General features: G+C 46.3%; 1 protein-coding gene across 6 annotated transcripts in view; it reads right to left on the bottom strand.

Moving 5' to 3' along the window:
- Positions 1–23,816, bottom strand: part of LOC110392127 (glycerophosphodiester phosphodiesterase domain-containing protein 5) — a 196,220-nt gene continuing 172,404 nt past the window's right edge. For all 6 annotated transcript variants that reach the window (XM_021384098.1, XM_021384099.1, XM_021384102.1 and 3 more), the window contains 8 exons: positions 21,960–22,042; positions 18,227–18,377; positions 16,797–17,015; positions 14,822–14,979; positions 13,079–13,226; positions 10,971–11,053; positions 4,289–4,401; positions 1–2,672 (listed from right to left, as the gene is read on the bottom strand). In XM_021384098.1, the coding sequence (XP_021239773.1) occupies positions 2,557–2,672; positions 4,289–4,401; positions 10,971–11,053; positions 13,079–13,226; positions 14,822–14,979; positions 16,797–17,015; positions 18,227–18,377; positions 21,960–22,042 (1,071 nt within the window). In that variant the 3' untranslated portion in view covers positions 1–2,556. The remainder of the gene's footprint in view (positions 2,673–4,288; positions 4,402–10,970; positions 11,054–13,078; positions 13,227–14,821; positions 14,980–16,796; positions 17,016–18,226; positions 18,378–21,959; positions 22,043–23,816) is intronic.

Genomic DNA, 23,816 nt, shown 5'->3' on the forward strand with positions numbered 1-23,816 from the left:
TGGCAGGGGAATACTGACAGTTTATTTCACAGAGCATCGCAGAGTTCATTTTGGTCTAGCTCTATTTTCATCAAAAAAGTATATTCTTTAAAAAAAAAAAAGTAGCAAATCTTCAGGACGATAACGGTAACAGTCGGTGCGTTACGCATAAAGTTTGGGTCTCATCATAAAAAAAATGAATTGTGAAAACAACGACTCTTGGTTGGATTGCTTTTAACACTTCCAAGCTTTTGAGCACTTCACCTTTCAATAACGTCATCTCTGAGGATAAAGACAGAACATGCAGGTGATTATCAACAGATGCCAAGATTTAACAACAGCTCTCGCTTGGCAATGACAATCCGCCAGGAATGTTTCAATGCAGCACCTCATTAAGGGGAGAAGCAACTTTGTTCTCAAAAGCCTTCAAATCCACCAAAACCTTGTGATTCTGCAGAAAAAAAATAACCACCCACCGTGTTTCACAGACTCCAGAGAGTACCATATAGGAGATCAGTATTTGAGGAGGATAAGAGGGAGCATGGGCTAGGGACTTGTTCCATCTACATTCATGAAAACCCAGGGTAGATGCAGGCAAATTAAAGTCTCAATTTGCGCTGCTTAGAAGGTGCGTACTAAAGCATCACAATTCAGATTTGTTTACTTGCATTATTAATAGAGGTATTTTCCTTACGTCACTTTGGCATGCCTTCTTTTCCTTTACACAGCTGCAGTGACCACTTTTGCACTCTTAATTCTTACGCACCGAACCCAAGAGTTTGAGGTTTCAAAACGCTACTTCAGTACATTCAAAATTCAAAACTTCAGTGCTGCCACGACAAGGGCGACCTGCTCGAGGCTGATCGCTGTGGCTCGCTTCTGGCTTTTCCAGGTTTGCTTTAGGAGTCCAGCAGGAGGCACATCAGCATCGCCCAAACCTCCCTTCTTTTCTGCAAGGCAGCTTCTCCCAGGGCTCAGCAAACAGGCTCAGCCCAAAGCCTGAGCTTCAGCTCCCATTCCCTCCACGGGCAACAGCTCCCATGGCCCCGGCATCTCCAAGGCAAAGCACACCAAGCTTCAAAGGAAGCTCGTGCTCAATGGGATTTCCCACTTTGTACATTGTACCAACCAAGATCCGGTGAGGAAAGGAGTGACCCAACACCAGAAGGCCACGGGGACTGAGCCAAGAGCCATTCACATCACTGACAGCCTTCCAGCTGGATTCAGCTGCCTTGGGAACCAGCTCCATGCAGACAGCACGGTGACCCAAAAACAGGCTCCTCCCAGCGAGACCTTGGAGACTGAGAGCAGGGAGTTGAGCAGCCCACCCCTGGGCTGCATCAGCACAGGGATAAAACACAACTGCCGTCGACGTGGTTTCTAAGCTTTATTTCATATGGTTTTAAACCTCTGCTCTAGGATTTTGGTTTCGAGCCCTTTGCACTGGGAGTGCACATCTGCTGCAAGACCGTTGCTCCTTTGGAGGATGCCACCATGCAGCTTTAAAGACGCTGGTTTTAAAGCAAGGAGGCAACGTCTCCCTGCAGGAATAAATTACTGTCCTGGGCTACTTCAGCTTCCAAGCTATTTACATCTCCTTCACCTGGGGGCATCTGTTGGGCACAGAGGGGCTCACGCTGCTGCTGCTCCTCCTCCTGCATGGATGCAGTGAAGTAAGGAGCAATTGCAGATGCCACTTGGCGTGGCAGGCACTTCAGCCAGATGGGAGCGGTGACAGTGCCCATGGCATTGCTTATTGCAAGCCACCCGGGCGCCCACTGGAGCCCAACTTGTGGAGAAGATAGAAGAACAACAACAAAATCAAAGCACTGCTGCCAGCAGAGGCCAATCTGCAGCTACCGCCCAGGATTTGCCTACAGACATTTCAAGAAAGGCCATTTTTCTGTCGACATCCAGGTTTTGGGGAAGGGGGCTGGGACAGAGAGAATGTGCCCAAGAGTCTGAGCCAGTGCAACTCCTCCCCCAGCTCTGAACTCCAACACGGAGGAGCAGTGCCATCTCCTCTCCAAGGAAAGCTTCTCTCTTCCAAGCAGCCTCCTGTTCAATTACAGCTAACATTGACCAGGAAGGGAGGGCAGGGGGAACAAAAATAAGGAAAACAGAACAAAAATGACACTTCACAAGAACTTCACAACATACAGTTTAACCAATTCAGCTACACAGTCGATGCATCAAGGGAAGGAATGGAGCAGGGTTGGGGGGAACTGTCCCAAACTCCCTCCAGGGGGACTCAGGCTGTCACGTCAAGGTTCAAATAACTTCAGCCATAACGTAGAGGGTTTAATGAACACAGTATTTCCACTCATGCCCTGGAAAAATTACACTCAAGAAAAAAAAAAAGACAAAAAAAATTCAGATTTTCTACATATTTACAAAAAAAGCCCCTCAATCTCACAACCAGGGAGGTGGAGCAGCCACTGACGGTGGAATGGGAAAGGGTCTCTGCCCGACCAGCAGTTCCTCAAAGTTTCCCATCCCATGGCAAGCAGGAGAGCGCAGCTCTCGTTGCCAGAGCGAACGCGGGGTTGGCCACACGCGGGGTTGGGCTGGAGCCCCTCAGTTCATCCGCAGCCTGGTGTCCCGATGATCCGTGGGGGTGACCATCTCGTTGGCATAGCCATTTTCAGAGCAGAGGGACAGCTCGTCTGTGGTCTCCACGCCGTTGTTGATCTCTGGGGAGGGCAAAGGAGGGGAGGACATTGTCACAGTGGTGCAAGACACAGGAGACCCTCATGGATGAGTAGCCAGTAAAATTATAATATCACCTAGGTTGGAAAAGACCTTCAAGATGATCCAGTCCAACCACCAACCTGACCTTCCAAGTCTCATCACTAAACCGCATCCTTTAGTGCCACATCCACATCCCTTAAGTACTTCCAGGGATGGGGACTCTGCCACTTCCCTGGGCAGCCCACTGCAATGCTTGACCACACTCACTGTGAAGAATTTCTTCGTGACATCCAATCTAAACCTCTCCTGACGCAACTTGAGATTGAGATCCATCTTATCCTACAGGGATTTCCCCCCTGGCTTTAGTAGCATTAACTCCATTTAAAATCCAGTTATGAATCACTTCCAAACTGGAGCTCATCTCTAAATTTCAGACCCTGTAAGCCCCATCACCACCAGAAGCAAAACTGGACCTTGCCATACATGTGATGCTATGCCACAGGCTGAATTACTCACCTTTGGAAAAAGAAATATCTGAACTTCATCTTTACCCTAATTGCTGTTCTGGAGCTGGGAAGACTCCTGTAGTTAATGGTTTCACTGAGGAAAACATACACCCACTAATGCTTTAATCATATACACCAACCCTAAGTGAAACCATTTGTTTCAGAGGCACAAAATGTTAATATGCATCCCTGACCTCAGAGGGTGCTTTGCGTCTAAGACATTTCATGCCTAGAAAACAGTGGGGAGGCTTAATTTTCCTCTGATCAACTGCTTTCTTACTCTGTTTTCCCTGGATTTACTCCTCATTTTGACCATCTCGGGAGGGCAGAATCAGGCCTGCTTTCCCCACAGTAAAATCTTTGAAGCATGAGTTGTCTTTCTACAATAAACCCTGATCCCTGCTGGAGCTCTCCAGCCCCTGGTACGAGGAAAGAAAGCCAATAATAGAGGCCAAGGATCCAAGAAAGCCAGTAGGGCCAGACTGTAGCCACATTCCCTCAAACGTGAGCATTCCAGCTTCATGCACTGACTTCAGCCTTGTAAAGCTAAATGTTTCCTTCTCTGTATGCATTCCTGACATCTTTCTCAGAGGTGGGCTTGGACAGACATAATAAGAGGAAGACACTGCATACCAAAATGGAAAGTTCAGGAGGATGACAAGGATCCAGGCCTACACAAAAACTTGTCACCACTATCTGCAGCAATGTATTGCCCCTATTTTAATGGGTTTTATGGCTTTTGGCACACTGTTAAAAATTAAGAAAGATGTGAGAGTAATAAGAGAGCACAACTTGGGAAGTTAAATGCAGGATTTTAGAGCAAATCAGTGCTCAGACCTGCACCCGTATGGGGTCGATGAACCAGAACCACATCCCAAAAGTGACCATATCACACAGCAGGGTCAGTCCACCAGTGGGAGATGACACCCATACCAAGATGTGGCACTGAGGGACCTGGTCAGTGGACATGGTGGGGGTGGGTCGGGGTTGGACTTGGTGATCTCAGAGGTCTTTTCCATCCTTAATGACTCTGTGACTCTATCTCCTCCATCAGCAGGGTGACAACTGAAGGATGAAGCAAAGAGCTTTGACTGACCAGCCCCAATCCATACCCGAGAAGATCAGCTTCTCCTTCATGATCTTGACATCCCGACTGGACCGGCGGACGGCAGCACTGAGCATGATCTGCTCTGGGTTGTAGGTCCTGATGCTTCCTAAGCGCCACCTGCAAGAAAAGAAGGGGATATCAGGGGCTGGGTCTCCCTAATCCTGAGAGCATCCTCAAAGTGGCCACCAACACCGGGAAGACCAAATCCCAGAGACCCAAAATACTTCTGTGCCCTTGTGCCTACGCAACCCCGCATGGTAGGAGGATGTTCAGAGATGAGCATGGGATCTCAGGGAGGGTATAGACATAAAAGCAAGTCATCTCTAGACCACCTCGAGCATCCCAGCCCCGCTAATTTCAGTGAGGACTGCAGATAACCAAAACCTCCCTGCACCACATCAGCTGGCCAACTGCCTTAAGGAGGTGAACTATTTTGATTCTTAGGGTGGTTACTAGGGAACAGAGACTGGGCCAAGTAAAGAAACTTCTTTTTCCTTGCTGCGTGTCATGCTCACATTTGTAGAAGAGAATTCAAAGAAAAATTCAAGTCTCAATCCCAAGACATGCAGCAAAGACATCAGCATGAGACACTCAGAGGGAAAGCACAAGCTCTCTCAATGCAGGTAGATCACTACATTACAATGCCCCTGAACGGAATTCTCCCAGGGCAGTTCCCTCCCCAGTTGCCAGGTCTTTGCTTAAATGCTTCCAATCCAAAATGCACACTTTTATTTTTTTAGCTTCACCAAAATTTCCATCACATGAATGACAACATAAAACTGATGAGAACCTGGCTGCACATTAACATGAGCCAAGCCTTTTGTTCTGAAAGTGCACATAAAGAATATGTTGGATGTTAGTAATAAACAACAGCAGCAAAGCTAAGTAGGGTTTTGCTTTTAAAGCTCTTTTTCACCCTGTGAGCATCCCTGTAACACAGATCCTCAAAGAAAATACAGGAATTTGAAAAATATTTCCTTCAAATAAAGGGATATCAGGGCTTAGTGAGTTTTCACAGCCCCCAACCCACCAATTTGTTCCACCTCCTGCACGCAGAGGAAGGCTTTCAGTAGTTCCCATTCTCCCTGCCAGAGCCGGGGATGTAACAAAACCACTGGGTGGAAAAATAGCAGAGATTTAGGGCGGCTTACGGATTTTTCTGATCTTCTGGCACCATCTAGTGGCTTACACACAGAAGAAAAATGTGATATTTCTGTTTTTAATTTTATTTTTGGAGGGGGGTGGGTGGGGTGTGGGTGACAACTGCCTTCTCTTACATTCCTAACCTTCTCTCCACCCCAGGAGCAGATCTGAGAAGCTCCACATATCTCCAATCTGGGCCCACAGCACTGGCCTGAAACAATCATAGATGAGGTCTTGGCATTTTTCCATTCAAAATAAAATACGATAAAACGGATCTATCTGCTGCTGATTTCCATGGTTTCCACTTTTTTCCCGAATCCCAGTGGGTGACACCACACTGTCGGAGTACAGATGAAGACAGGGCTCTGCTACAGAGGGAAGATGGGGTGGGATGGGGTGGGATGACCACAGTACACAGCTCCCAGAAGCAGCACGAGGAGGTGGAGAAGATATTAAAGCATTAAAAAAACCCAAAATCTAAAAACATGATTTTTCTTTTATCATCATCATCATCCGAGCTACTTTAACTTGGAGGATGACCATTTTCCCCTTAGCGTCCCACACAGGCAGATCCCGCTAAGATCAATACGTGCACAGGGTCTCACAGGATAATTCCTTAATCAGGACCAAAACACTTTGTCACCATGATGGGTCATCCCTGTGCCCACAACATTAGGATGTGCAGAATTAGGCTGGGTTGCATGCCCAGGAGGCATGGTGATCTCTTGCTCAGGGGTTTGAGACATCCCATAGAGGGCATGGGCCCCTTTAGGGCACAGAGCCCCAGGCAGGGTGCTCCAGCTCAAGCACTCTGACAGCTCTTGCACCACTTCTCTGGGTAAAGTTTGTGCACCCACCTGAGCTGAAGCACACTGACTCCAGGTGTCCTCTGAGTCCTCTCCCCTAAAATTCTGTGGCCCTTTTCTGGGCTATTAAGGGGCGTTAGTAGGTCCAGTCAGGACTTCCTGAGCGTCCAGGAGGGAATTTCAGCTCCAGGTAAAAGGAGCAGAGCAGGGCTCATAGCTGGGATGCATTTTCAAATGGAACGCACCCAAGGAGCAACATCAAAACCAGCCCAAATTTGCAAGGGTCATGCAATTACTCATTTAGCTCCTACAGCTGCCTGCAGCCCCATGCAAAGCAAACCAAGCTCCCAATAACCACCCCCATTTTGAAATACCCCTTTAGCAGAGGTACCATCAGTCCACTTAACGATGATGCAACGCCAGTCAACACTGCATGAAACATTTTCTGCTGAGCTCGGTAGACTTAGGGTCACCAGGAAGCTTATTTAATAGGAAATAACACCTCTCCTACCCCCTTGGACTCAGTTGTGATCGGCCACATGTGCAAAAAGGGCAGCCCAGAGCAGGGCTCGTTGTGCCAGACAGACAGCAGGTTGGTCGTGTTCTGGGAGGCATCAAAGCAGACCAGACGGACATGGGATAGGAACAGACTAAAAAATACTGGGACAACAACACAGAGACAGCACACACCATGTTAGGGCCATGACTGGGGTGCTTGGGTTGGGGAGAAATGGAAGGGAAAGGAGATGGGAGAGGGCAGACTGGGAAGAAGAGTTGGTTTGTACCAAGGTCATAAGATGGAAGTGAGCAAAGAGCCAAGCCAGCCACAACCACACAGTCCCCATCCTGCTATTCATAGAATCATAGAACGGCTTGGGTTGGAAGGGACCCAAGGATCATCAAGTTCCAACCCCCCTGCCACAGGCAGGGTGACCAACCTCCAGATCTGGTACTAGACCAGCTTGCCCAGGGCCCCATCCAACCTGGTCTTGAACACCTCCATTGCTCTTGTCTAAACCCTGACCAATTCCTCCGTGCCTCTCTCTTCTCCCAACCCACACAAAAAAAAATGCCAGAGAGCAATGGAGAGTTGAAAAGAGGAAAACACCCAACTTCCTTGGCCCCATAGCCAGTCCCATTTTGGTGAGGTGACGCGAGGATGGAACACTGGAAGTCCAAGTACCTGGTGGAGCAGGTGATGCTTCCAGATGGCCAACCCCAACCCCAAAGGTGGTGGGTAGGGGAAGAGGGGAGCTAAGTACACATAGGGAGGAGCCAGTCCTCAAAAATGCAACCCCATGGTGCCAAGCCGAAGGAATGGGGAAGGTAACATGGAGAGTTTGGTGTGAGTATGCACGTGGTAAAGGCTTTACTGCAGAAAGGTGACAGTGCCTCCCTCCAATGGGATGAGAATCACCACTGAGAAAACAGTCAATGCAAGGAGAAATTTGGGTTGTCAATTTATGGCACTTCAAATCCAAAATCCCAGGATCATTCCATTCCTGGGTACAATGCTATTTTTATTTTCAGACTGTATTTCCAGTTTCATAGTAGTGTAACTGGGAAAAGTCTCCAAAGCTCCAAAGAGTGCAGCAATCGTTGAGCCAAACCTGTTCAGCTTTTAGCCCTGTTAATTAATTCCCAGGCTGGATAACTGATTCTTGATATAACTGAACAGGTTACATTTTCATCCTGTTTAGAACTGGCCAGCTTAGAAGAGGTTGGTCTCAAAAAACCTTTGGTAAATGCAGGAAGAGGATATTTTGCAGTGAAATCATTTCCATGGAGAAAGCATTATCTCCACCAGGAACCACCCAGTTTCAACACACGGCAGAAACTCATAACAGGGCTGTTTCAAAGGGCAGCAACTTTGATCCTTGTAACAAAAGGTCAGATTGCCTTCAAAGCATCCACCAGCTTCAGCATCAGGCTCCTGTGGTGCTCATGGCTATGGACCATGCAATGTTCTGACTCCTATGGTACCCCTGTGAAGCCAGATGTTTGAAAGCATCATGGGAAAGCTGCATCCCACACTGTCTATCTGCAGTGAAGCCGTAGCAGAGAGGGAGGAAGAAAGAGAGAAAGGAAGGCTGAATGAAAAAGAGAAGGAGGAGGAAAGCACCAGAATTACCTGATCATGTGATAGCTGTGAGATGCCAGAATGCAGCAGAGAGAGAAAGAGGAGGAACATGCACAACAGTCAGAGCAGTAAGAAAATAAACAAGGCAAAGAGGCAAAAAAGATTGGTTAGAAGTCATCACAGTTGGTATTTCCCTTCTGAAGAGCCTGCCACGATCCTGTTCCCAGAGCTGAAGTAGAAGAGCAGGAGCAATCCCTGCCCTATGGAGGAGAGACAAGCCATGCAGAGGAGAGAGACAAGCACATCGAAGCGGTGCCTCTGTTCCCACCCACCCCCTCATCCTTGCGTGGAGGAAGCAGCTCTGTTTTGTCCCAAAAAAGGACTTCAGGAAGAAAAAAAAAAACAAAAAACCACACACACACACAAAATTAAAACAAAAACACGTGGCACACTGAAGGCCAAATGTCAAGCCCCACTTCCTGGAGCTGAACCGCGTCAGAAGGGAGTAGCTAGGCAATTCTGCTGGGGCTGGTTTTCAGCACAGATTCAGTGCTGATACCCATTCTTCTGCGTGGTAAAGCAGCCATGAAGAGCAGGGAAATGGGCGTCTCCTAGGTGGGATGCACAAAGCAGGAGCTCTCAGGAGGGTGGGTCTTTGGCTGTAGAAAATCCAACTTCTGATGCTAGAGTTATTCTTCTTCCTTCTACTGACTTGGGGTTGAGTTGTCCCAAGGGAGAGAAATCCCACAACCCTTCCACCCCTCATCCTGCTTCCTCTCTCCCTACTCCACCAAACCACTTCCAAGCTGGAAAAACATCGTGGGGAGGAGTCCATACATGCCCATGTATAGCAGACCTATAGCTTACAGTACAACTTAGTTTAACTCTTTTGGATGTGCTCTTCTGAGTGTGATAGAGAAAGCCTGTTAACCGGCCTTGGGAGATGATGCTAAAGTCTTCAGGTGGTGATGGGTCAACGGTTGGACTGGATGATCTTAGAGGTCTTTTCCAACCTGAATGATTCTCTGAAGTAATTCATTGCCATGGTCTTTAAATTCTGCTCTTGGTAGAAGAGCATTAAGGGGCTCGGTCCCTGCCTTCAGCCTCCTCTGTGTATTTCTGTACCTGACAGAGAAATAAAGGTCTGAAGAGCAGGGAAATCTCTTATTAAACCCACTGATGAATCTGAGGGAGTAGAGGAAGCTTCCAGACAACGCAGCCACAATGTCCTTCTGGAGGAAAGGTTTAATTGGCTGCAATTTGAATCACCAGACTTCTGAGGAAAATTATAAACACATTGGTAAATCTCATTTAGGTCATTGGTTTCAATAAGTGTTGGTAAATTGAATCTGAGAGGGGTTTGAATCTGCTTCTCATTCTATTATGCTGTGCTGGAATGGGTGACCTACTGGGCACTGGTCTACCAGCCTGGGACTGTGCGAGCTGCAAATTTAGAAGGACATAATTATCAACAGACCCAACATATGGCCTGAAGTCAAACCCATAGCAGGTGTTGGCTGGAGCAAGAGCCTGCTGTAACATGGTGAAAATGCCCAGGTAATTATCTGCCCTGGGGAGGGAAAGGATTTGCTGCAAGCAGATGATCTGGGGCAGCGTGAGAACAAAATCACCAGCTCATAAAGCTGAAGGAAATGAAATTGCTGCTCCTAACACAAAGGCATTTTGGAGATCAAGAAAGAAGGAAAGCACAAGCCCCTTGCTGTCTCTAGTGTGGTGCTTTGTGCATGCTAAAGCAGATGAGATTACAAAGCCAGGTGAAGAGAGAAGTGCAATTTCAAAATGGCATTTTCCCAGGGGAAGGCTGCTGCTTCTCGCTGGAGGAAGAGCATCTCTCCTCCTGAGCTCGTGCTTTCCCAGAGGGGGTTATTTCAGTGTCATCACTGACAGCTAAAGTGCCTCTTAGGAGAATAGGCACATCACCAGGAGGACACCGTCATTTCCTCCCTTATAATCAAGAGGGTGGTTTGGCCAACTCTCCCATTAGCAAGTTGATTTATCTCCGACTGATTCATCAGTGTCTTAAGCTTGTCCTGCTCCCAGGCTTTCTGCTCCACGTCTGTGTTCAGGGACCTTGACTTACTGGAGGCTTCTGCCTCCCTGTTTTCTTTGAAAAAAGGGACATTTTCTACCAAGCATCCAGCTGGGCAACTGATTGGATCTGCTTAGCTGGAACAGTTTTGCATCACTTAAATATCTCTCTTCATCCTAATGGAAACCAACTAATTTTAGAAAAACTAAAAGACAACCCCACTGTAAAAATGATAACTGTGGAAACTCAAACTATTTCCTCTCCTTCTTCTAAAGCATTTAAACTTCTCAAAGTCCATTTCCCCAAAAACATGTAAGGTTTCTCTCCCGTGCACATTTATGAGAAGAGCAAGGAGTCTGCCATTCCTGCTGTGAGATCTCTTACTCTTCTTAAAAGCAGTGACTTCATCAAATTCAAATGTCATCTCAGAAGGGGAATTAATTATTGTTTGCAGCCTTTGTAGGAATTTTCAATCAGCGGTTGTCCTGCTATGGCAATCCACGTGCTTGGGGAGCACCACAGTCCCCTCTTCCATCTCCACCCCACACTCTCAATGAAAACACACATCAGAAGTACACGAGAGCAGAGCCGTAACAATGCTACTTACTTCTGGAATATAAAAACTCCTACAATTATGATAAATGAAATGAGATCAGACGTGATCCAGATTAGGCGGTACTCGTCTGGAGGCTGGAAGACAAAGAACAGGAGCAGATCTTAAGGCTGTGTATAATCATAGGGAGACCACACGTTGCTGAAGTTACCACCAGGAAAAAGAAAAGCACAGGGCTGCAGGGGTCACAGATAAATCACATTTATGACATTTCTAATGTTAGCCTGTCACTCGAGATGACATTATCAGGAAGCAAACAGGAAGAGCTTTAAGCTTTAAGCACTTCGCACGGGCTGACGTTTCCTCAGAGCTTTGTGGGCTGGAAGTTCCCTGTCTCAGCTGTACCTCAAGGTGAGGTTAGAAGCATTTTGGAAATCCAAGTCTGTGGGAAAACAAAAACACATGCACGCTGCCCATGAGACAAGCAAGTTCCACTCTGAGTGCTAGTGTTAGCTGTTTAGAATAGCCCCTGTGCTATAAGCATATAGGTCTCAATTTTTGTCCTTTAAGGCACAGGCAACTCTCGCTACATTTGCTGGTCTAAGTAGTAATTATTAATAATCAACTCCTGATGATGCTCAGAAGACACCCACCCATGATGGCCACCAGCAATAGCCAACAAACTTCTGCTTGGCCAGCCCAATCCTGAAGAACATGGTCCCAATTAAGGAAAAGGTTGCTGACTTTTTACCAGACCAGTAACAGCCAGTTGTATTTCCCATGATATATCCCAAGCAATAGGTAGACATGCAGAGAACATTCTGGGTAAACTCTAGCACTTTATATTGATGATTGGAAAAAAAAAGAAATCTGTAATGCCCATATAAAATCCTGCAGAAAGCTCAGATTTAGCAAAGGTTTTATGAACACGAAAGCTGGAATGTACCCATCCAGAGATTAACTCAAACATTTGAGGGAGAATCTCAAAAATGCAGGCAGGACAGGAGTACCACACTGGGCACCCACTTTAAGGACATCAAGTTGAGGTCTGAACCCCAACTCAAGCTTTCAATTTCCAAAGCCCTCCTCTATGGGATGTTGTGTTGGAATTCCAACAGATGGGAGAGCCCTAGGAGGAGGGCTCCAAGCACCAGCTGCTTTTCGTAGCTGACAATGAAGATTTTGGAGTAAAAAGCTGCCAGTGATGCACCCAAAGCTCCTGCTAACTGTAGAGGAGGGCAGGTGTTTGCCGCAGCAGAATCTGGACAGTGATTATTTCTGATGCCAGCAGATCAGTCTGTTGACCATTTTCAGTTTTCCAGCTTCAGTGCACACCAGTGCAGATTTGTGTTGTCAGATACAAGCAGTAGGTTAAGCTAAGACTAATGACATTCACAGATGCATAGATGTTCATTCATCTAGGCAGTAGTCTGGAGGTCCTACCTCCAACTAAAGATGCAGATAAATCAATGCCTGCTAAATTCCCCTTGTGCTCATCTTACCTCCCCTTTTCCAGTGGGATCTGCCAGAGCAGTGGCAAAACAGCTGCCTCCTGACCTCCCCCCATCAGAATCTGTTACCAAAAAATAGCCCCATGACATGCATGGACATCTCTGCAGCTGAGTTTGTTTGGGGAATACTATGATGCAACTATTTTCCCTCCACTCCAATGTGAATGTTTCTTTTTGGTTCAGAGCCCCAAAGCAGTAGCAGAGCTGTCAGAGGGTTTACTGCCTATGTGATGGGTAAGGTCTCTGTTCCTAGTCTGGCAAAGGAGCAGCCAGAGGCAAAATCTGTCCTCGTTTGGTTTTAAAAACAGACAAAACTCCTGCAACTCTAGTAGCTGCTCACCAGGCCTGGAAAGGTGTTTTTACATTGCAGGAATACAGAAAAGTTGGGTGGGTTAAATGAGACGTGCAGTACAATCTACAAATGCTGCATGGAGAGAGACCTGAAAGAAGGGCTTGTGCAAGAGGTGCATTGATCCTTCACCACCTTAGACATACAGAGGGTGAAAACACTCAAGGCCAGTGGCACATGGAACCTGAACATCCTTGGAGAAAGCCACTAGTAATACAGATGCAGTGAACAACCTCTAAGCCTCCCCCGTGGTGTCCCCTACTTCCAGGGGTTCACAGCACCTTCCATTGCTCTGTGCTTACCATCAACCAGATGGGAAAAGGCACCTTGCGAAGGACGTGGGAGCTGTCGGAGGTGACCGACGGGACACCAGTGCACCACAGGATGGAGTACAGCCAGGGCTCATTCACAGTGTAGAGATTCACGCTCAGGTTTGCAGCCATGTAGTCTCTGCCAGAAGAAAGAGAGAGTGAGGGGTGAGTCCAGCAGTCATCAGCGCCTCATCTCATTGGATCATAGAATCATTACAGTTGGATAAGACCTCCAAGATCCCCAAGTGCCACCCTAACCCATCCCACGATGCCCACTGACCATGTCCCTCTGTGCAACATCTCCACAGTTCTGAACACCTCCAGGGATGGTGACTCCACCACCTCCCTGGACAGTGCCAGTGCCCAACTGCTCTTTGGAGAAGAAATTATCCTTAATATGCAACTTGAAATCTGCATCTTGGAGAGTTCTCATCATCTGCAGTGCTGAAATACAGATCTCTAAGGTATGAATCATATGAAGTAGGTTTTTAAAAAGGCACAGTCACCTCTTAAGCAACCCAAAGGCACTGCAATCAAGTGGTTGGAAGCTGTCTTTTCCTCTCAGGCACTGCCTGCCCCAGGACACAGCCCACTTCATACACATCCTCATGAAGGACGGATACACTATGTTTCTCTAACCACCATCTCATCATGCTGACGTAAAATCAACGTCTACCTCAGATTCTCATCATGTTTCATAGGCAATCTACTTAATTAAAAACTGATTGAGTTTGCAACATCGGTTTCTGCAGATCCCATGCCCTTGTTTTAGGGACAGCTGCAGGGATACAGCTTCCAGTCTCCAGAGCTGGCATATGGTCCTCTCCATGACACAAAGCAAACAGCTAGAGGCCATATTCTCAGTTATTCCCTCTTTCCAGCCCAAATGTATAATACGACAAATCATTTAAATGTATTTTTTTCATCTGAAAACATGCTTCATTTCTCAAATACTTCTTCGAAGAATAAATGCACACTCTAAAAAAGGGAAAAGGTCTCTGTGAGAGACAACCCACACTTTCTGGGAAAAGGGCAAAGCCATGAGCAAGCACACTGCATGGTTCAAATACGCACTGGCAGAAGGCTCACATGCTGTGACAGTCTCATTAAAGATGAGACCAACCCGGTCTAAACAGGTGACAAAAGAGAGTAACAGAATATGTGAACTGTCTGCCAAAAATGTTCTAGAAACTAGTTTAGACATTGGACTAATCAAGAATCTGCCATAGCAGCTCTCTGGAGCAGATTAACAGAAGCAAAGGGCAGCTGTGAATGATGATGAAAACAAAGTGAACACCTTCACTTCTTCCAGGGATGACAGTGGAATAGGAATCAGAACTACTCACAGATTTGTATTTCAGAAAGGATCATCATGTATGAGACACAGGCACTGATGGACATGTTTAGGGGGCATCGTGGTGATGGGATGATGGTTGGACTTCACGATCTTAGAGGTCTTTTCCAACCTTAATGATTCTACAATTCTATTCTATGAGGCAGATGTGCAATCCTGGGAACAGCCTGGATTCTGGGTAATGGGAGGGATGAGCTTGCACAGCTCAAGTTCTTAACAGCAAGTCCATCTGAAACAACGCCTGTATTGCAGACAAGTCCCAGGATGATCAAGAAAGATGTTGCTGGGACAGCGATGCATGCGTGGCACAATATTATTTAGCATGGCAGCACAGTAGAGCAAACATGCTGTCAACCCAGCATCCAAAGGGAGGTCTCTACCTGACATCCTCACTCGTGACCGTGGTGTAACGCAGGTTGAGCTTCACGATGCCTTTCTCTCTCAAGTGCTCGGCATCCAGCTTGAGGCCAGAAGTCTGCTGGAAAGCTGGAGCAATCTGCCTGACCAGCTGCCGCTCCGTGTCCGGCAGCCACATCACCTGCAGAGGCAGAGGGAAGTCAAGGCGAAGAGGGTTGGCAAAGCAGGTAACACCAGCCAAGGGTTGCAGATAACCAGTTTGCATTAAGTCAGAAGCAAATACACATGATAGATTTTTGCCTTATTCGTCCTACAAATAGTCTAGGAGAGGCACACAGCTGCCTGTATTTACATCCAAATGCACTTCAGGATAGTTGGAGAGCCCAGAGAAATAGATAATGCATGCAAATTTAGAAGTGAAAAGGGTTGAGATACAAAGATGTCGAGCCAAGGGTTCATGAGGTGAGGTCTAGCGTACACCTAAAAACCTTCCCTGCCCAATTCAGGGCACAGGGACTAATACTGACAGTACAAGACAGTGCAGGAGAAGCCTCTCATCATCCCATGGCTGACATTAGTTTTATTCATCCTCTTTCATTAGGGCTACATCTCTTCTAACACAAGGCAAGGATTTCCCAGAGTTCACACCAGGCTTCGAAAACGTGTCAGATCAATTACCATTGACAGGCTCGGGTGCCAGACATAAAGAGGATGCAGAAGCCAGGCTGGGCAGTCCTATTACTTCTGTCGTACAGAGGGTGGGATGATTTTGGCAGTACCACTGGGCACTGCATTGCTTTAACCCACCTGTTTAAGACCTCATCAACACATTAATAACCAGACATTGGCTCAACAGGGAAGCCTCAAACTTGGGTGAAGAATACAGCTTCGCCACCCCCACATCTACGTGCTGACTGTTTTTCTACCCCTCCGTGGAACATCCAAGGGAAAGACAGCGTGGTCCTACCCTCGATATAGCAAAGCTGGCAGAGGCTGGTGGATAACACTGTCACCGTGACCACAGAACTAATTAGAAATTGTATGGCAGTGTCAGCCATTAAAAAGATGGAAATTAAAAATAGCTCCATTCCCTACTGGCCCCACCACTGCACAAGTCAGTGCTGCACTTGTCTGTGTTTGTAGCTGCACCTAATTGGCACAGATGAAATATCTGAGTTATGAGTGGTGTAGTCATCTCACTCATTAGCCTCATTATGCAATTTTTCAAGCAATACATATTCAAAGAGCATAGGAAAAGTGAAAGAACCAGAGCTCCTTTCCAGGTAGATCAAGGAGAGAAGAGACGCTTCCTCCAGAAAAGATCACTGCATGGAAAGAGCTGCTGATGGTCTGGGTGAAGTTCTACACTTTGTGATAGGAGAGGACACAGCTAACAAGGCTGGTTGGACACTAACTTCTCGCTCTGAGCCATTGCAATCAATTACTTGGCAATTATAGGAAAGAAAGTCTGAAGGAGGCCTCCTTTCGCTGGTCCAGTTTATGACTACTATCTCCCATCCAACAGACATGCAGCTCAGTGAAGAGCTTGGTTTCCCCAAAGACTTCTTTCTTCCAGGATGAAGAGATTCAGTTCTCTCAGCCCCTCCTCATACAACCCCTAATCTATCTGCAGGATTGATCTCTGTTTATCAGTATTTGTCTTCTGGAAGCCCCACGCTGGACAGGATTGCTGAGCAATGGAAATAATCCCACTTCTCGTTCTGCTAGCTATCCTACCATGAGTACAGCCCAAGGTTAAATCTTTTTGTTGCCAGGGTGTATTGCTGCAACCAGAAGACAGCAGGCTTTCAAAGGCCCATGCTCAGGGCAGCCTTTGGGACCACCAGCCTGCAGGCACTGCCCTCCCCAGCACAGCTTCCTGCCACCAAGTAACATTCCAAACCAAGCATCCAAAGGGATCAAATGAGGCACTCAAGAATTCAGGGAAGCCATTAGGAGGTTCAATTTTGGAAATATCACCAACCCCACAGAACTCACAGCCTCTTGCCGAATTCCCGATGCCAGGATGGTTTTCAGGGTGATGTTGATGTAAGATGCGTAATAGGGATGATCTGGTGGCAGGTCCTGGAAGTTCAGGATGAGTGATGTGTTATCCTTGATCACCTCCAGCATGTCTGCTAGCTTGCAGACAGACTGGTTTGCGGCTTCTAAGTAGTCAGACCTTGAGAGGGATCCAGCTGTCCAGAAAGGGTCGTTCTGAAAGCAAAACATCCCAGCATTACCACAATGAAGCACAGGCTCCTTGTGTGCAGGTGGAGCTCCTTTTCTATCCCACCATGGGAACAGTAGGGGATGCTGACAACTACACTCAATGCCCATCTAGAGCTTTGTTGAAGTGTTTCTCCATGCCTCAGTTTCCCCATCTAAGGCAACTAAGACCAATATGAGAGGAGCAATGAGATCTTGGAGAAGATGGACTCTCCTGACATAACGACATTCAGAAATGACTGTGTCTCAAAGCACATCTCCAAAACCAACCTTCCAGCTGCTGTCTTTGTCCCTCTCATCTAGCAAGAGGCATTTTCACAGCATTCCCATTCCAACAACCACATCTGTAGGCCCAGCAAGTCTCTGTGCCGCAGAACGTGCAGCTCTTATTCAGACATCCCACCACAGATCAGAACAGTAGTGATGCTACTACAGCTCAGGTTACTACCTAGCAAGCACTGAGGGACATGAAACCAGTATCTGAGCTTGCATCACTGCAGTAAGCCACGTTCAAGCTTGCTGGAATGTGCCATACGGCTGCAGCCCTCCTTCCAGACCACAATTAACGCTCTCCAGGAAGGTTACGGCTGCAAGCTAGAGAAAGAAAGCCCACCTGTAAGCTGGCTGAGCACCAAAAGATGGATCAGCCCATCCCAAGGCAATTCCTTCTCTGATGGACCTTGAGAGCTCAGCATCTCCATGGATTTTTTTTTTCCATTTTAGAAACAGTTACCTCCAAACATAAATTAAGGGAAAAGTAACAATACAACATAGTCTCTTTTCTGTTTTCTTTATGGTCGTACTTCCCCTTCCAGGGGGATGTTGGAAGTTCTGAGTAGTAACAACCAGGCATTAAGGTCCCTCCTTCCAAGTGGTGGAAGAAGCACAAAAAAATATATATATATTTCTCCCCTGACCCAGGTTGCAAGACAGAGAGAGGACCAAGCAACTCAAATTCCCATAGAGGGCTCTTGGGGTCTAGGCCATTGCTCCAGCCCTTGGGCAACACTACCTAAAGGCAGCTGTGAATGCTTTGGGTGGGATGTCAAGCTACATGATTAGTAGAAGACTGAACTACATACAATTCATAGAGGCTTGGTCTAGGTGCAGTTTAGATCACTCTATCAAGGAGCTACCTCAAAGAGGGTTTAGGCATGAGCTTTCATCCCATGGCTGTAGGACATCCTGTATGTACGCACCCGTAGGAACCACTCTCCAGCACTGAGCATTTCCAGGTCAGTCCAGTTGAACATGGAAGAGTGTTCGTAGGCCCGCCCTGGAAACACTTCTTCCACATTCGTTGTTCTCCTGAGTGTCTTGTCATGCATCAGAAATGGCACTCCATCATAGCTGCAAACATACAGGCCCCATTACAGATAGAGACAAACAACCACGTAACACTTTGCTAGAGAAATGGCCATCTCCATTCCAGCTTCTCCCATGGCTTTGAGGACCACATCGAAATCATCGTGAAGATCTTGACCAACTTAACACATCCCCAGCATCCTCAAGACCAGTTGAAATGAGATGCACACAGAGGAAAAACGTCTTAGAAATCTGCTAGATGCTTGCATTAATCCATCCCACCCTTCTCCAATTCATAAATTTCTTGAGTGCCAAACTCATGTACCATAGAATCCCAGAATGGCTTGGGTTGAAGGGACCTCAAAGATCATCTAGTTCCAACCTCCCACTGTGGACAGGGCTGCCACCCACTAAATAACACACCAGATCAGGTTGCCCAGGGCCCCATCCATCCTGGCCTTGAATGCCTCCAAGGATGGGGCACCCACAGCTTCTCAGCTCAGACAAGAACAGCCACCATGAATGCTCAATGCCAACCGAAGATGCTTGCAATGTCTGTGGCTCCAAAAACTGCCAGAGGTTTTCCATACCTTGTATCCACATATATATGCATCCACACATGTGCAAGCTATTTTCAAATGGTTAATAAGTAGATGATGAGCAAGATTTTCAAAGGCACTCAGCCTATCTAGGAACTTAATCCTTATGGGCTTCCAGCAAGATTCAAGGGTTACAAGCTACTAAAATTGCTCTTAAATCATCTTTTCCAATTTGAAACTGGTTTGAGGAAACAGCCATGCTCACATGAGTAGCTATGTCCATGCACCTTAAAGAAAACTCACCTCTCAGAAGAAACCAAATAACCAAGTGCAATACCCTGCGGTTTTTAAGCCACCTAGATATTACAGAACAGCAGTTCTGGGAAGCCTAAGAAGCTCTTCAAGCTTTTTTTCAGACCAATTTTCTGTGGCTGGATCAGCGATGGGATATTGAAGGCTTTTATTAAAGGCTGGAGGACAATTGTCTGCACTCAAAAATCAAGATAAACTCTGCACAGCCAACCTGATTACAATGACATTTTCCAAAGCAAAGTGCCCGTCTTCATACTAGGCAGATAATGTCCAGAAAGAAGTTGGGGTTAAAAAAACCCAACATTTGAATTAGGAGATAGCCTTGAGCACTCACCCACAGAGCTACAGGGAATACAAGACAACTGGGGATGATGGAGCAACTGCTGTCCCATCTTTATCATTGCCTGCAGAAGACCCTTATCACAAAGGTCACTTGCATCTTATTTGCTGTTTCTGGTGTGCATCATGCCAACTATTTCCCTTTCCACCCAAAGCAGCATGCTGACACAGCAACACCACGCTCAGCTGTGCACCACACTTCTGCAGTCAGAAGAGTTTTTAATATTTACAGTAAAAAAAAAAGATGCTAAGCAACTACAGTGTTAAGAGTGTGGAGTGTTTAAAGGAGATGGGAGCCCAAGTCTTAACATCTAGTAGCAGAGCATCATTAGATACTGCTGAGCCTTAACCACAGCACAGAAATCTAACGAGGCACTTCACATTGACTCCCTCCTGCCCAGTCCTTCTCCATATGGAGTCGCTCAGCACAATGCAGGGCAAATCACAACATATTAGCAGGCATAGGTTGGAAGAAATAATTCAGAGTGAGAAATCAGAGCTTTAGAAGAGAGGTGAGAGAAGATGGAAGATGGGAGGGGAACATGCAGCAGTACTATGCCATTTCTGCCTGAAGCAAAGAGGCTTTGAATGCACCAGTACTGGCTTTGTAACCAGAACCACCCAGTTTGGAGCATGCACTGGACAGGGAACAGGATGCGATGTACGTGACTATGTCCCATGGGCCCACCTATATTCTTCTAGAGGAGGAATGAGTGGGAAGTATGGAAACGTCCCAGGAGGAGAACTGAGAGTGATCCAGCAAGCCACAGGCATGAAGAGCATCTTTCTAGCAAACTCTTCCCAAAAGTGCTGCCAGCTGTATTGATAGCTCTGGTTTTGGTCTGAAGGTCACTAAGGCCTCTTTTTATAAAGCATCTTGGGTCTCCCCTGAAGGGCCTCAGATAGTTGATCCATTAAGGGCATCATCATTTGAGCTGTGGGATGCTTGGAATGCTCCTCTGAGATGTCTGGTGGGTGGAAACATGGAGAGCTCTTGGATCTTTTCAAGCTCTCCTCCTCCCAGAGTCTAGCCTTCTCCCTGGTCAGGGATAAAGGAGGAACCTATTCAGTTTCTTATGAGACAAGTGCTCATTTGTGATTCTGGGTAACAAGCTGCTGTCCCTTCACAATCATTAATAACGTAATTTTTTAAAGAAGAATTTTATTGCTAATATCCCAATTTTTCCTTCATCCCTCCACAATGACTCCCCAGGGGAAGAAGTTCCTTCAGTTTTCACGTTGCTTCCTCTCGAACAATTACAGAAAGAAAGAAAGCACCATGGCAATTAAGTTCCAGAATCTCATCTTCCACCAGGCAAAACTACCTTTCCAATAACACCAACCTTCAAAGAGATCAGGAAAAAGAAAGACAATACCAGCCTCGTGTCCTACTTGTATTTATACCTGGAACTAAGACAAACTGAGGGACCACCAAGATAAGGCATTACATCTCCCTCCATGCCATTTCCATCCTCTTGCAATACATGTGAAAAACAGTTCAGAAAGGAAGACTATTAGACAACAGTCACGCTCCTGGAACAAAGCATGGTTCTTTAAGTAACTCTAAATGACATCTAAATTGGTCTTGTCAACTCAACACTTGCCTGCAGGGAAAGACTTTTTGATGGGCAACTGTCTGACCAGGTTCCTCCTTCCCCCAGCAGTAGTGTGATGTGAAGGAGGGCAGGAGAATCATTTTACTCCTGTGCTGCTAAATCGTTGTAGACAGTTTTGCAAGGCTGGTAAAACCCTCCTGAAGACCTGCAGCACAAGGAAGTCACTTTGGGATCACTTCTCCCTCCAGGCTGTCCCAGTAAAAGTCATATTTAAGCATTTCCGCCTTTTCCCAAGACCAGTTGACTTCAAGCCATGCTAGAAACCAGGTGCTGTGTGTCACTGTAGTAAAGCAAGTTCTAGGATAAACAGCAGTCTTCAGATTAATTACTATTTTCATAAAAAAAGGAATCCAGGTTCTCTCAACTGGACAACTTCACCTTTAGCCCTCATCTCAGTGGAACAATTTGTAGCGTCAGTGCACTACAAGTGGACACAGCTAGGAGTTCATAGAATCATAGAATCATTACAGCTGGAAAAGACCTCTAAGATCCCCAAGTCCAACCTCAACCCATCCCAACATGCCTACTAACCATTTCCCCAGGTGTCACATCTACCCTTTTCTGGAACACCTCCAGGGACGGTGACTCCTCCGCCTCCCTGAGCAGCCTGTTCCAATGCATTTCCACTCTTTCTGAGAAGAATTTTTTTCTAATACCCAACCTAAGCCTCCCCTGGGAGTTATCAGATGCGTTCACCACGAGATCCCCTTTCAATGGGAAAGGCTGGTATCAACCAGACAGCAGATAGAGACCCAATAGCATGGTTTGCCCTGTTCACAGAGAAAGTCTCTATGATCACACCAAGTATGACATTGGCTTACCTTAGTACGACATCAGCCTGGACTCCATATATCTTCTGCTCTACTGCCTTCTGGAAGGACATCAGGGTATTTTCTGGTGCCAACTGTGACCAAAAAAAAAAGAGTAATAAATGTTTAGAAGTAAGTGGGCATACGTATAAGACATGACGTCTTAAGATGACCAATGCATTTGACCCCACTGAGGGTTTTCACACTCAAGATGGAGTTCAGTGCAAACACATCATAGCCTGCAACACTAGAAACCCAAATGGAAAATTGGTGTATGAGAGATTTGTTCAGTGTGGTCCCCAGAGGACGCACAGAAAGTGATCATTCATGTGATGCCAATTCTCTATCCACGGGCTGTATGTAGAGCTACCTTACTAGCTCTTTATTCTCCTGCTTTCCTATGCAAACAGTGATTAAGATGCCACTATGGAAAGAAGAAAGTCTATAGAGTAACGGTATAATCCCTACCATGGGGAACAACAAGACTGCAGGTCCCATAGGAAACATTTTATTTTCACATTTCTCCATCATTAAAGTAATCTATCACTAAGACTAAAAATCAGTTGATTTCTCCTAATAACAAATATTCCAGTAAGATTTATCAACAATAAAGCAAAATTTGCCTTAGGCCTAGAAAATGTATCCCTATAGCAATCACAGATAAGGACTCAAATTTTAGTTCAAATTCATTCCTTTAAAATGAAGCAGATAGCAGCAGAATTAAGCTTTGTTAAAAACAATACAGTATGAGGATGAATGTTTTGTTTTTCTACAAAATCAGTACAGTTAAACCCAAAATGCCCATAAACTGACAAGCAGAGCAGAATACAAAGAAAACCTGACAGGCTGCACTGAAACATCAAAATAAAGGTATTCTGAAAAATCATTTTCTTATTTTCCACTTCTGCTTTCAGGTTTAGCGCACCTGTAGCATCCTATTCTTCCACTCACCCCATAAGGATCAGTAATTTCCATCAAGAGACAAGGAGCATTCACAAGCCAGGATTTGCAACAGTTGCTGAGGGATTGGGAAGAGGAATAAGTTTAAGAACATAGACCTAAAGGGACCATGCAAGCAACATGCACAATAAATTTTTATATTTAAGGCATCTTTAAGAGGCATTCATTTTCCTATTAACTGATTGATTTAAATGCTCAGGCCAAGAAAATCTGGGGCAAAATAACACAAGCAAATACTGTTCAGAAATGGCAGCAACACAGCCTTGGTACAAATACAGAATGTCTACACTGAAATCTTCCGGCTCAAATCACACATTGATATCGATACATTTTTCTATTCGCTCAACAAAATCAACATGGAGGCACATCATCTTCCCCCTAGAAAAGCTCCTAGTCAATGCCTGGCTTGTCTAGGCAAGAGGCAACATCCCACCACATCCTCTCGCCCAGCCCAGTGCTGGGTCACACGAGGTCAGATGCGAAGAGCTTTTTGCAAGACATGCACGATGCCCAGAGCTGTCACCAGGGAGCAGCAGCCCCACGAGGATCCCAACCTCAGCTCCTGGGGCTGCTTTCAGCATCTCGAGTTTCCTTCTCCAAGTAGCTCAGGTTTCCTCAGGGTGAGCACTGCAAGGCGATCCCACTACTTGGTGCTGGGCAGTGCTCAGTATTTGCTTTCAGAGGCTGCAGCGGTTGCAAGGAAATAAAGCATGTAGTGTTCAAACCTGAGACTGGAAACTCAAGGGTGACATGAGACCACCAGCCCAAGCCAGGAAGGGTTGGTGGCTGGATGCAGCACAAGTCCCAGCTCAAGAGGTGACACCAAGCTGCAGCTGAACCTGCGTCCCTATAAGCAGCCTCACCAGGGACGCGAATGTGCCAGAAATAGAAAACAAAATGTGCCGAGTC

Source organism: Numida meleagris, chromosome 1 (assembly GCF_002078875.1).
Source record: "Numida meleagris isolate 19003 breed g44 Domestic line chromosome 1, NumMel1.0, whole genome shotgun sequence".
Taxonomy (NCBI): Eukaryota; Metazoa; Chordata; class Aves; order Galliformes; family Numididae; genus Numida; species Numida meleagris.